The 15000-nt window shown below is 37.8% G+C and overlaps 1 protein-coding gene across 1 annotated transcript in view; it reads left to right on the top strand.

Moving 5' to 3' along the window:
• Positions 1-14138, top strand: part of LOC113816288 (sialate:O-sulfotransferase 1) — a 28749-nt gene extending 14611 nt beyond the window's left edge. Inside the window, exons 4-9 of the mRNA XM_070117828.1 lie at positions 2024-2114; positions 2974-3110; positions 5093-5249; positions 8174-8262; positions 11062-11215; positions 13036-14138. Of these exons, the coding sequence (XP_069973929.1) occupies positions 2024-2114; positions 2974-3110; positions 5093-5249; positions 8174-8262; positions 11062-11215; positions 13036-13231 (824 nt within the window). The 3' untranslated portion in view covers positions 13232-14138. The remainder of the gene's footprint in view (positions 1-2023; positions 2115-2973; positions 3111-5092; positions 5250-8173; positions 8263-11061; positions 11216-13035) is intronic.
• Positions 14139-15000: the final 862 nt, after the last annotated feature.

The following is a 15000-nucleotide window of genomic DNA, read 5'->3' as shown; positions in this document are numbered from 1 at the left end:
AAGAAAGAAAGAAAGAAAGAAAGAAAGAAAGAAAGAAAGAAAGAAAGAAAGAAAGAAAGAAAGAAAGAAAGAAAGAAAGAAAGAGTGAAAGCAGAAAGAAAGAAAGACAAAAACAAAGAAAGACAGAAAGAAAGAAAGAAAGAAAGAAAGAAAGAAAGAAAGAGAGAAAGAAAGAAAGAACAAAGAAAGAAAGAAAGAAAGAAAGAGGAAATAAATAAATAAATAAATAAATAAAGAAAGAAAAAATGAAAGAATGAAAGAATGAAAGAAAGAAAGAAAGAAAGAAAGAAAAAGAAAAAAAAAAAAAGTTCAGAGAGTATTCTCCCTTCGATCAGATAAAGCGATATCAAAGTTATTACATTTCACATATCACAGAGTAATTACATTTATTTGTCAGTAAAACGATTGTTCCACACCATGGCTCCTGGGTGACCAACAGTTTATTGTACCAATATTTTGATCTACCAAGTACCATTGCCAGTCCTATATACCTGCACAATATACCATTAAGAGTACCATATCGTACCAGCCGAAAATACCATTGGCAATAGCATTACCATACTAGCATTTGGTACCAATGATGGTATCATATCTTATTGGTACAAAATACTATGATAAACCATGCTATCACTAATCTAAATTCCAAATGAATTATTCCATACCATCAACAGTACCATAACATACTAGGACAAGGTACTATGATATACTCAGCACAAAACACCATTAACAGTACTATATTCCAGTACAAAGTACCATGACATGCTATACCAGCATAAAGTACATTAATATTACCACATCACGCTGGTACAAATTACCATATCATACCATCACAAAGTAATATTATTGGAACCATATCACAACGATAAGATATCATCATTAGTAGCATATCATATCAGTTAAAGGTTTCAAATGAATCCTAAAATTTGCATATAGTCAGATTCTCTAATTGACGAGAGTGCACCAGTAGTTATTTATGTTCAGTGTTGCCATTGTTATTTCCACAAAACCGCTAGAGTCGACTTAAAAAAAAACAGCTAGACTGGACTTAATAAACACAAGAGTAAAAAGCTGCTCATTTTCCCGCAAAAATGGCTCTTAAAATAAGTAAACAAACTTTCAAAAATGGCTCTTGAAAATTGGTATATAAACTTTCAAAATTTTCCTTCCAGATCACAATTCTACTCTAGATCTAGCGGAAAATCGCTAGAATAGCAACACTGCTTGTATTGCATGGGGTTAAATGATAACCGGCAACTCACCCCTCTGACTCTCTCTTTTTAGGAAAAATGAATAGAAATAGCTGAGTGATGTAAGTTCATGACCATGTTGTTTGTACTTTTTTTTTAAAAATCAATACCATACATGTAGATAAACAAATTAAGTGTCAGCTGAGTAGATTAGCAAGAGAAAAAATGTGAATCGGAGTGCCCCAGAGTCCGGTTGAGTTGCCAGTTTACTTTTTTCCAGAGATAGGGTGGGCTGTAGATCTGTTTTTTTTTTTTTTGTTTATTATATTTATATTTATTTTACGTAGGTATTAGAATCCCCCTTCAACAGAATTAAAAATTCAGAGTGAATAACTATGTCTTCAGGAAATCTTCATGAGATATATGTCAGTGACGTAATATTTTATGTTAATTATTAGCAATTTTATTTGATCACGTGACAATTTTGATAACTTTATAGACATCTCTGTTTGATTATGTGTTCCATTTTAGCAGTTTAGTTCAATTAATTTATTATTTTCATTTTTTAACATATTCGTCTTCGTCCATAAATGCTTCTCTGCATGAAATTAAAACCTTTGTTTTTTTTGCTAAATGTTGGTATTATAGAAATGTATCTGACTAACTATGCTTTGCTGTTTATCATACACGAAAAAGTAATGATTTTTTTGTGTTCTTTACCTTACCATAATTATTCTGTTTAATCTTGTAATGATCTGGTCTTGATGGATTTATCATGTTTCCAAACGCTGCATGAATTTTGTTAATTCTTTTAGCATTTTTTCATGAATTTTCAGGAAAATATGTAGTTAAGTGGGACCCAAATGGCAAGACCTGGCAACTGTGGAAAGACAATCCTTCCGCTGCATGTTCTCAGTACCGGACTAGGTAAGAGACACGCGCTGCTCGTATTCAGAGACGCTTCGGACACCTTTTCCGGAGGAGGTTCGCGCGGCCAGCTCTGATTGGCTGTGACTCGAAGCGGCTCAACCATGATTGGTTGATGGGCGCGAGACGCCGGTCTGGCTCTCCATTAAAGGTGTCCGAAGGGTCTGAATATGAGCGATAGACATTCACACACACACACACGTACACACAGACACGTACACACACACACACACACACTCATACACAGATGTATATGAGTATTTCATGCATTACATGTACATGAAGGTATAGGTAATATATCAAATTTACTGATTGAATGTTTGTAAAGGTAGATGTGTATGAGTATTTCAGTAATTAAGTGCATATGAAAGTATATGAATATGCATTTCATTAATTAATGATGTATAGGAAAGTAGATATATGTACATTTTGCTAATTAAAGGAAATGTATAATTAAATAAAGATATACTAAAAATAATAGATTGAGGCATAATAACAGTTAAATGAAACAGATGAAATAACAAAAGTAAATGAAGGTATAATAACTTTAAAATGAAATAAAGACATCCTTATTATAATGAATAGATTAAGAAATTACGATTAGTAGAAATGATTATATAATAATAATAAATAAAATTATGAAGAAAAAATATAACAGAAATAATATAAAATACATAAATAATACTACGATGAAATGAAAGAATAATAACAGTAAGAATTAAAGGCATGATAATAAAAAAAATGCATTACCGAAGCAGCATAATGAGACACAGTCCCCAACCGCAAGCATTAAGACGAATACCAGGAACAAGAACGACCAGATCAGGAAAGGAGAATGACACCCCTGAATACCACACAGATTTGCCCTGGGATTGCCGAGGACGTACCTGGTCTCCTTTCCCGGTTCTGGCAACACCTGGACGAGGTATCTGCTGGAGGCTGCGTCGGGGATCTTCACTGGCGCTGTCTACAGGGACCAAGAGATCCTCAAAGCAGGTGAGTTGCTTTTCGGGAACTGGTGGCACGTTTCGTCAAAGTCGAGTCAGAACACTTTATTCCATTAAGGGGGCCGTCCACGTTTTTTTTTTTTTTTTTTTTTTTTTTAATCAAAATCGTTATTTTTGATCGGATTTTCGCGATTTTTTAGTATGTTATTTATACAAATACTACAATTTACATTCATGTCATTCGGATAATAAACATTAATATTATTAAAAAAACCCTAAATTTTGAAAAATAAAAAAGTTGATAAATCTTACATAACCATTGACCAAATTTGTTAAGGAATTTTCCACAGAATCTCTATATTTTTACCTAAATCTTGTGCATTTGGAATTTGAAACATATATAAAAAAAATCCATAAAAACAAATTTGTTGAGTATATTTGCACAGCCGCGACAAAGTAAACATTGGAGCCGGAGGCGGGGGGGGGGGGTCAGAGATTTAGCCATAACTTTCTTATTTTTTCGTATTTAGCAATGATATTACGTCACGATATAGCCAAAGCCTACCAGATTACAGAGATTTATTTAGATTTTTTTTTATTTTTTCGCCGAAAATAAGTTGGACGGTTCTTCTTTTTGCACAGATAGTGAAAACGTACAGTAATACAGAAATATTAGAAACAATACAAAATACAGTAATACAGATGTATTAGAAACAATACAAAATACAGTAAAACAGAAACATTAGAAACAATACAAAATACAGTAATACAGAAATATCAGAAACAATACAAAATACAGTAAAACAGAAACATTAGAAACAATACAAAATACACTAATACAGAAATATTAGAAACAATACAAAATACATCCGTGGGAGAGTTATGAAATATGATAATGTAAAGTAAGAAGGTCACATCATTATTAATAAATAAATATAAATATAAATATAAATATAAATATAGATAAATAAATAAATAAATAAATATCAATAAACATTTATATGCTTTGATTATATAGAAGATGCTCCTTTAATTTCTATTTGAAAGTTATTGGGTTGGAGATGTTTCTAAGGGAGAGGTAGAGAGAGGAGAGAGAGAAGAAGAGAAAGAGAAGAAGAGAGAGAGAGGAGAGAAAGAGAATGAGAGAAGGAGAGATAGAGAGAAGAAGAGAGAGAGAGAGAGAGAGAAAGAGAGAGAGAGAAGGAGAGGGATAGAAGGAGAGATAGAGAGAGAGAAAAAGGAGAGAGATGGGAGAGAGACAGGGAGAGAGAGAGAGAGAGAAGAGAGAGAGAGAGTGAATGAGAATGAGAGAAGGGAGAGTGAATGAGAATGAGAGAAGGAGAGAGAGAGAGAAGGAGAGAGAGAGAAGGAGAGAGAGAGAAGGAAAGAGAGAGAGAAGGAGAGAGAGAGAAGGAGAGAGAGAAGGAGAGAGAGAGAAGGAGAGAGAGAGAAGGAGAGAGAGAGAGAAGGAGAGAGAGAGAAGGAGAGAGAGAGAAGGAGAGAGAGAGAGAAGGAGAGAGAGAGGAGAGAGAGAGAAGGAGAGAGAGAGAAGGAGAGAGAGAGAGAGAGAGAGAGAAGGAGAGAGAGAGAAGGAGAGACAGAGAGAGAAGGAGAGAGAGAGAGGGAGAGAGAGAGAAGGAGAGAGAGAAGGAGAGAGAGAGAAGGAGAGAGAGAGAAGGAGAGAGAGAGAAGGAGAGAGAGAAGGAGAGAGAGAGGGAGAGAGAGAAGGAGAGAGAGAGAGAGAGAGAAAGAAGGAGAGAGAGAGAGAGAGAGAGAGAGAGAGAGAGAGAGAGAGAGAGAGAGAGAGAGAGAGAGAGAGAGAAGGAGAGAGAAAGAAAGAGAGAGAGAGAGAGAGAGCGAAGAAAATACGAAAACGAAATATAAAAGAAACGAACGGAGAGAGAAATGGAGAACCAACCGCCCCCCTCAAAAAAAAAAAAAAAAAAAAAAAAATAAATAAAAAAAAATAAAAAATAAATAAAATAAAAAAATAAAAAATAGAAAAATAACACGCTACCCCCTCCCCGACAGGCCATCTCGGGGAAGCCGACGCCCCCGACAGCGGCCGAACCCTCGTCCAGAAGACCCACGGGACGGCGATCGTCTCCATGAAGAACACGATGAAGAACCGATACGAAGTGATAAGGGCGGACCTTCCTTGCATCCTTATCATCAGGAACCCGGCGAGGTGGGGGTTTGGGGTTGGGGAGGGGGAAGGGGGGAGGAGAGGGGAGGTTGGGATTTGTGGAGGGAAGAGAGGGGAAGAGAGGAGGGGGAAGGAGAGGGGAGGAGAGGGAGGTTGGGATTTGTGGAGGGAAGAGAGGGAGGAGGGCAGTGGGAAAGATAGGGGAAGAAGAGGGGAGGTTGGGAGGTGAGATAAGGTTTGAGGGGGAAGGAGAGGGGAGAGGGGGTGAGGGGGAAGGAGTGATAAGGTAGGGAGAGGCGAAAGAAGTTCGTTCTGATCGGAGTTTTGTGGAAAAACAATCGTTTCCGTATTCGTTTTTCTTTCTTTCTTTTTTTGTTTAGCGTTTTGGTTTCGTAAATTGCGTTTCTTCACCAGTGCCAGTCTTCTTATCCATCGAGTTGATGCCACGCGGGGGGCCGAATTCCGTGCCAAGTATGGGTTACTTTGTCGCTAAGTGGAATTCTCTCTTAATCAACAATCACGTTCCTTTGTTCTGTCGCTGATAATGCGAGGAGTTGAAATTTGTTCTCCTTTGTTTTAATCTTCCATCTCTTTTCCTTTCATTTCATTCAGAGTTATCGCAGTTTTATTTCCTTTTGATTTTCCTTTTAATAAAACGGTTGAGTTATATCGTCGGTGAAGGTTGCATCTACGCAGTTTATTTTGGGTTCTTTCCGACCTGCTTCGTAACACACAAAAGAGAGGAGGGTTTAGTGTGGAGTCCTGTGGGACGCCGGGAGAGACTGTGGTTTCTTAAGGCCCTGTCACACTAGCACTTTTTCCGTCATATTTTTTGACAATTTTATTTAATATAAATACAAACTTCCTCGAATATAGCTCTTGATTTGATTATGCTTGGCTGAAAAAAGTTGACAGAAAGGTTTTCAGACAGAAACGATCATTATTATCTGACTGGAGAATCGACAATTCGCTCAAAAATGGACGAAATTTCAGAAAATTGTCAAAAAATTGATGGAAAATGCTGGTGTGACGGCACCTTTACATGACATATGTTTTTTTTTTACAAATTTTGACTGAGTTCGTTCTTGTGGACAGATAACTTCTAAACCAATAGTTGTCGATTCCAAGACATCTCATTTTCAGTGGTGGGAATGTTGGTCCTGCAACTGTATCGAACCGAAGTGTTGCTCTTCTTTCTTCCATAAAGTTGCAGAGGATATTTATAGTGATCTCTCGTACACTGATTTGTAGTATTTAATATTCTAGCCTTGGTTTCCGCATTTTGGCAAAGGCTTTGGTAATGTCCTTGCAAAACTATGTTGCACTGCTGTCGGTGTCTCTGAAAATTGGCGCATGTGGCAACAGTTGCTTGTTGTGTACCTCTCGCTTTCCTGAACCCATACTGGTTAAAGATAAAGAGCTTGCAACTTTCTGTGTAGCTACATAAAGCGGTTGATAATTTTCTAATATATTTTCCTAGTATTTCTATTATAAGATTTTTATATTTCATCTACTTATTTATTTATTTATTTATTATTATTATTATTTTTTACTTTCCTGTCTTTTGCTGCTTTGGTTGTGAGAATCATCATTGCATTTTTTTTTTTTAATTTGTCCGGGAAATAATCCATAGAAAAGGACCAGTTGAAGACTTTTTTTTCTGTCGCCGCTTCTGATGATATTTATCGTCATTCATTTTTGTAGAATTAGGAAGGAGAGGAGGCAAGAGGGAAGAAAACTGAGAGAATGAAAGATGAAGATGAGGGGAAGAGGGGGGGAAGGGGAGAGAGAGAGGGAGAGGGGGGAAGGGGAGAGAGAGGGGGAGAGGGGGAAGAGGAGAGAGAGGGGGAGAGGGTAAGAGGAGAGAGAGGGGGAGAGGGGAGAGGGGGTGAGAGAGGGGGAGAGGGGGGAAGGGGAGAGAGAGGGGGAGAGGGGTGGAGGAGAGAGAGAGGGGAGAGGGGGAGAGGGGGTTAGAGAGGGGAAGGGGAGAGAGAGGGGGGAGGGGGAGAGGGGGAAGGGGTGAGAGAGGGGGGGGAGGGCAGATATCCGAGGATTACTATAACATTATTATTATTACCATTAATCTTATTACTCATAATTATTATCATTATCACCATCATCGTGATTACTGTTATTATTGTTATTATTACACTTTAAAACTGATCAACATTTTTCATGCAATTCAGTAATTGTAATCATGACTAAATTCATCATTAGTCCATCATTACTGTTCCTTATTATCTTATCATCATAGTTATCACTTAGCTATAATTGCATCGTCGTTATTATCTGTACTATCAATACCATAATCTTTATCATTATTACTAGCATTTTTATCCATATTCCTGTTTCTCATTATCAGCGTTATAATCATTATTGTTTTCTTATTGATATAGTTACTACATAAAATTACTATGATCCCTATTATTATAATCAATATCACTATCATCTTCACTATTATCGTAATCATTAATATCATCATAACAATTATTATCTACACCTATCATTATCAAAATCATCATCATTATTATCGCTCTTGGTGTTCTTATCCTTATGTAGAAAAGGTATGAATGAGACTGGATATCTTCACAAGACATCCAGTCTCATTCATACCTTTTCTACATTTGTCAACATGGATACGGTTCGTTCTTATCCTTATGGTTTTAAAATTGACTTTCACAAGACAAGATATCCAGTCTCATTCATATCTTTTCTACATTTGTCAACATGGATACGGTTCGTTCTTATCCTTATGGTTTTAAAATTGACTTTCACAAGACAAGATATCCAGTCTCATTCATACCTTTTCTACCTTTGTCAACATGGATACGGTTCGTTCTTATCCTTATGGTTTTAAAATTGACTTTCACAAGACAAGATATCCAGTCTCATTCATACCTTTTCTACATTTGTCAACATGGATACGGTTCGTTTTTATCCTTATAATTTTAAAATTTGACTTTCAGATCCATCGTGTCCTTCTGGAAATATTACAAGCTGAAGGGGAAGGATAGACATACGAAACAGCTGCCGGAAGCGAGTTTTCAGACGCAAGGTAAAATAGTTCGTGAATTTGGGTGAATTATGTGAGATGTGATAATTTGATTAATAGACTGTCTCTCTGTCTCTGTCTCTTTCTTTCTCTCTCCCTCCCCCCCACTCTCTCTCTTTCTGTTTGTCTGTCTGTCTCTCTCTCTGTCTCTCCCTCTCCCTCTCTCACACCCCCCCTCTCTCTCTCTTTCTGTTTGTCTGTCTGTCTGTCTCTCTCTCTTTTTGTCTGTCTGTCTCTCTTTCTGTCTGTCTCTCTCTCTCTCTTCTCTGGAGCAGGTGAGTGGGCAGCTCATAAATTCAATCTTAATTAATTGTATTAGGGTATTTTGATCAATATACTTTTTCTTATCGGTTTTTAATTGGCACATAAACCATATTGGAATGTATACCTATACACATGTGGACCAAAGGTTTATTTTTCTAATTAATCGCATTAGATATGATGATCTAATTGATAGACAATTTTTCATCGGTTTTTATGTCTCATGAATCATATTGGAATAGTATGAATTAATGTTGCTCAGTTTAGTGGCTAATAAAAGATACGAGAATTAAGTTCGAGTGATCAAAATCTTCTGTTTCTTACATTCCTTTCTTCTTCTTCTTTTCTCTCTTTCTTTGACCATTATTTAATCTATATCTATTGACTCATCCATTCTTTTTATTTTCTGCTATTTTTCCCAAGAATTTCTCATTTTTATTTCACTAATTATATATATATATATATATATATATATATATATATATATATATATATATATATATATATACAGGGTGTTCAGAAGTAGCTGGCACCCGGCGAAAATTCCCCGTCTGTCGGCCTCTCGATCGCCGGCTACTTTCAAAAACACTGTCTTTAGATGCGTAGAAAAGGCATCTGAGGGGCTGCATTTTTCAAAGTCTTCCCGGGGGAGGCCCCTAGGATCCCCTGAAACGCTGCTGCTGTGCCGGGCAGCCCCCTACTTGGACCTAGGTAGCCTGCTTCTTTGAGAACTGTCGAACACCCTGTATATATATATATATATATATATATATATATATATATATATATATATATATATGTATATATATATGTATATATATATATATATATATATATATATATATATATATATATATATATATATATATGTAAAGTGACGACAAAAAAATCTTTACAAGGAAAATCCATGAAAATATTATGCTCTCTGTTCACGCCCTTGAAAAGCAAGACGAGCTAGCGATGGCGTCTCGGCTTCAGCCTGCCTCTCGCCTCTGCTCTCTGCTCACCCGGCTTTTGACGGGCTTTTTATTGCGGTTAGAGTGAAGGTTTACTTTTATGTTGCCGAAGCCAGCCTGGGTTTTCATTTCTTTGGCACGTTTGAGGTCCTATGATTCAATGCCAGTGCACACGGTGGATTGAGGGGGGGGGGGGGTAGGCGCTAGCACATCACGACGTAGATTAAATGTATTGATATATCTAGGTTTGTATCCATCTCTCTGGCTTGGGCAGTGCCTTGACTCTGCTTCAGGAGGGAGAGTTGGTGAGTTCTGTGGCCTGAGATCTGTGGGTGTCAAGAGGGGATATTTACCAACTGAGGCGACTACCTCACTATCAGCCGCAGAGGAAGGCAGGCTCTGGCGGACCCAAATGGCATTGACGAGGACTGATAAGATACCGAAACGTGGAGTGATATCAGGTCTTGCTATAACGGATGCTTCCCACAAGAATAAACACCCTGACGACCATTTGCCATCGCTTGCCTAAGGACCTGAGTTCAACAAGTCGTCGCCATGCTGTTTAGAAGTCAAGTAATGAAAAACAGGCTTAACTTTTGAGAGAAATATAAAGATTAGACATCTAAGAAGTGGAACAAAGTGATATTTAGGGATGAGAGCACTTTTCGTGTGGTCTGGGGAGGTTCAAAGACCCGAGTACCGTGTTACAGTAAGACCCCGAAATTTGCGATTACGACCGTGAATCACCCTGAGAATGTCCTTTTGTGGGCTGCCTTCCGTGGCAATAAGGACAGGGAAGGACTTCACAATTTTACTCGTGTAAAATTGTGAAGGAAAGCTAGTATACCAATGTTTCAGAAAATAATTTGCTTGCATTTTGGGACATTTGTGAGCATGATATGTTTCTGCATCATGAAGTCCAAGACGGTCGCGAGCTTTCCCAGTGACCTTAACATCAACATCTTATGCTGGCCTGACCTTAATCCCACAGAGGATCCCTGAAACGACCTTTAAAACAGGGCTCAGGAGGCGAGATCCAGCAACACCAACGACCTAAATGGATCCCTGAAGAGGCTGTGGTGGATCACGCCCCCCCCCTTACGTCGGCAACCTTGTCCTTGGCCAAACGACTCCAGAAAGTTATCAGGAATAAGGACAACATGAAAGAGTACTCACTGGAATTAATTTTCCACAATAAAACTCATGAATGGTTAAAAGCTTCCTGTCCTTGTAAAGCTTTTTGCCGGCACTCTCTCTCTCTCTTTCTCTCCCTCTCTCTCTTTCGCTTTCTCTCACCTCTCTCTCCCTGTCTTATTCTCTCTCTCTCTCGCTCTCTCACTCTCTCTTTCTCTCTCTCTCTCTTTCTCTCTCTCCCTCTCTCTCTCCCTCCCTCCCTCCCTCCCTCTCTCTCTCTCTCTCTCTCTCTCTCTCTCTCTCTCTCTCTCTCTCTCTCTCTCTCTCTCTATATATATATATATATATATATATATATATATATTTATATATATGTGTGTGTGTGTGTGTGTGTGTGTGTGTCTGTGTGTATACATATGCTTATTTCTTACTGTCTATTTTTTTTTTCTAGATTTTCGCAATTTCGTTGTGAAAATGACGACATTGTGGGAACAGCTGATCTCCGACCGGCTGTTGTGGAGCTCCGCCCCCATCCACGTGGTCTACTACGAACAGCTGGTCCAGGATCCCATTTTCTATGTTAAGGAAATGCTCGAGTTTCTCAGGTAATGCTGCAAGGAGAGAGGGATGGAGGAGGAGGTGGTGGAGGAGGAGGAGGGGAAAGGGGAGGAGGAAGGGGAGGGATGTGAGGAGGGGAAATGGGAGGAGGAGGAGGAGAGGAAAGGGAAGGAGGAAGGGAGGAGGAAGGGTAGGAGGAGTTTATTTAGATGTGGTGTGATGTGGTCATATTTATTCACATTTCCTAGTGCTACTCTTGCTGCAAAGTTCTGTAGTTTCTGTGTCCTTTGTATTTGTGTTTTGTTTGTGGAGCCCCAGATGTTTAGTTAGTATTTAATGATGTTTGTATAACAGCAATTCTCGTTTCTGTGGGTATTTTACTTTAGATGTGATTTAAGTATATCAGAGTGACCGTTAATTTTCTGTAGATGTGGTTAATGTGTGTCTCAATGTCATGTATCGTCTATGTATTACTCCTAAATTTCTTACTGTGATGGTGGGTTTGCTGCAGCAAGCTTGGAATTCTATAACTGTATCTGTGGGTATTTTTGCAATGTTCTGACGGCTGCCTATAATGCTACATTGGACTTATTTTTAGACCATTCCTGTAGAAATATTGCTTTGGTTCTGTTAGGGTCAGTTTAGCTTTTCCAATCAACTCATTTAGATTGTCAAAAGAGGCAGCGTGAAGAAATTGAGAGTCATCAGCGTACTGAATAAGAAGACAGTTTTTTGCAATTGATGACAATGAAAATAATGAATAAGATTGGGCCTAGGATGGAGCCTTGTGGAACACCGAACGAAACTTGTTGCTTTGATGATACTTTTTCATGGATTTTGACTGAGTTCTCGCGGACAAGTAATTTTTGAACCAAAAGTTATCGATTCCGTGATTTGTTAGTTTGTTAAGAAGCATCTCATGGCTGATGCTATCAATGGCCTTGCACAAGTCTTCCAAAAAAGCTGTCAATTGGTTTTCAACTATTTTCTCAAGAACTTGCGATATTACTGGGAGTATTGTGATGGGTTGATGATTATCCATTTCGTCTGTACCACCGGATTTGAAAAAAAGGTGTTATGATACCATGTTGGATAAATACCAGTGATGGATAAATACCAGTGACTATGGGTGTATTAATGTTGACTATCAGATAGTATGCAATTGCTGGTAGACTATCGTTTATGAAACGAGGTGGAGGAGGAGGAGGAGGAAGGAGGAGGAGGAAGGAGGAAGGAGGAAAGAGGAAGGAGGAGGAGGAGGAGGAGGAAGAGGAGGAGGAAGGAGGAGAAGTAGGAAGAAAAAGAAGAAGAAGAAGAAAGGAATAGGAAGAAGAAGAAGAAGAAGAAGAAGAAGAAGAAGAGGAAGGGGGAGAGGAAGAAGAAGAGGTGCAGGAGGAGGAGGAGGAGGAAGGGGAGAAGAAGAAGGAGGAGCAGCATGATAATAGGGATCTTGCCGGTAGTACTGACGCTAATGTAACAACTCGTAATCGTGATAGAATACACAATAATAACAACAATAATAGATAAAATGATAACAGTTAGAGTAGTTATGAGAGCACCAACACTGAAAAATAGTAATAATAATAATAAATAATAAATAAACAATAATAATAACAATGAGTAAACAACAATAATAACAATAAATAATAAATAAATAATAATAATAAAAATAAATAATAATAAATAAACAATAATAATAACAATAAATGATAAATAGATAATAATAATAAATAATAATAAATAAACAATAATAATAACAATAAACAAATAATAAATAAATAAATAAATAATGATAAATAATAATACAATTAAAAAGAACAATTAAAAGAACAAAGAAAAAAAATATTGACCCAGCGATCTCTTCCAGAATTCCTATAGACGACGGTCGACTCCAGTGCCTCGAAGACCACCTACAAGGGTCATTCAAGCGCCCTAACAAGAAGGAAACTGACCCTTACAGCGGAGAGGAAAAACTGGCCCTGTCCTATGCTGTGAAGAGAGTGAAAAGGCTGTTGAGGATAATGGGCTATGCTGAGATGCCGGTGTACGGGGAACTCTCGTAATGCACGTACCCAGAGGGATGCACACGTAGGCACGTACACAAAGGGATACGCACATAGGTACGTACACAGAGGAATACACACGACACGTACACAAAGGGATACAAACGTAGACACGTACACAGAGGTATACACATAGGTACGTACACAGAGGAATACATATATAGAAACGTACACAGAGGAATACACACGTAGGCACGTACACAAAGGGATACGCACATTGACACGTATACAAAGGAATACACACAGACACGTACACAGAGGAATACACACATAGGCACGTACACAAATAAATACACACATAGGCACGTGCACAAAGGAATACACACATACCTTCTAGCACACTGACACAGATAGACAGACACAGACATACATATCAACAAGCAGGCAGACAGATATACACAAACATACATACTCGTACAAAACATTAAAAATAGCAAGCTAATAATAAAGATAAGAGCGCATACCTCAGCCAAGGCAATAGAATCACTTGTGCAATAAAGAAATCACACTTGAATTACACTTAAAATTCCTAAACCCAGATCATGCTACGGAACAACACCAAAATTTATTGGCACACGGGTTGGTCCAAGACACAACTCTGGTTAAAAATCATAACAATCTATTCATAACCTTTTGAGTCGTCCTGCTAACCAACAAACTAACGAACACACTAACCAACCCTAACAAAAACGTAGTCTACTTGGCGGAGGTAATGATAGAATTAATAATTAATGTAAATACACAACCTATTTATAGTGAAATACAACCGATACTTGTACTGAATAATGTTGATATATTTAATGGTCTGATTTTTTTTTTTTAATTTCTTTACTTCATATGATGAATTTATAAATCGATAGATATGTAAATATGGAAATAAAATAGAATAAAAGTGATTTGATAGTAATCTGGATTATTTACTTCATTACCATCACCATGATTATGATGAGGAGGAAATATAATTGCTGCAAGGATAATGGTAAAAGTAATAGCAATGTGTGGTATTTATTGTTTTGAACCATTCCTTAATTTTACTCGATATTCCTTTTAATCCATCCCTCTCTCCAAATCTTTCTCTCCCTCATGGTTACATATTATATACACACACACACACACACACACACATATACACATATATACATACATACATATATATGTGTGTGTGTGTTTGTGATATATATGTGTGTGTGTGTGTGTTATATATGCACACACACACACACACACGTACACACACACACACATATATATATATATATATATATATATATATATATATATATATATATATATATATATATATATACACACGTACGTACAGAATTGTTAGCACACAGTTTCTGAGACAGGGACCCCCACCACACCCGCCGGGCTGGGGAAAAGATTGTGCAACATGCTTACGCCGTGGAAACTGGAGCTCCTGCTGGCAATCCAGCCTCCACACTAAGCATACAGTTCAAACTAAACCCATGAGGCAGCTAGAAATAGCTAACAGAAGCCAGGCCACTCCTGAGAAAAGTCCCGGGTGGAGCTAGACGTCGCAAATATAACTGAACTGAATTGGTGTTACCTCCACCGCTGGTCGTCCACTAGGTACAAGCACATATTTGATGCTACACACACACACACACACACACACACATATATATATGCATGTATATATTTTTGTTTTCTCTCTCTGTCTGTTTACACACATGCACACACACACATACACACACACACACACACACACACACACACACATATATATATATATATTGTAAGGCAGACTC

Source organism: Penaeus vannamei, chromosome 41 (assembly GCF_042767895.1).
Source record: "Penaeus vannamei isolate JL-2024 chromosome 41, ASM4276789v1, whole genome shotgun sequence".
Taxonomy (NCBI): Eukaryota; Metazoa; Arthropoda; class Malacostraca; order Decapoda; family Penaeidae; genus Penaeus; species Penaeus vannamei.
This window is presented reverse-complemented; position numbering and strand designations above follow the sequence as displayed.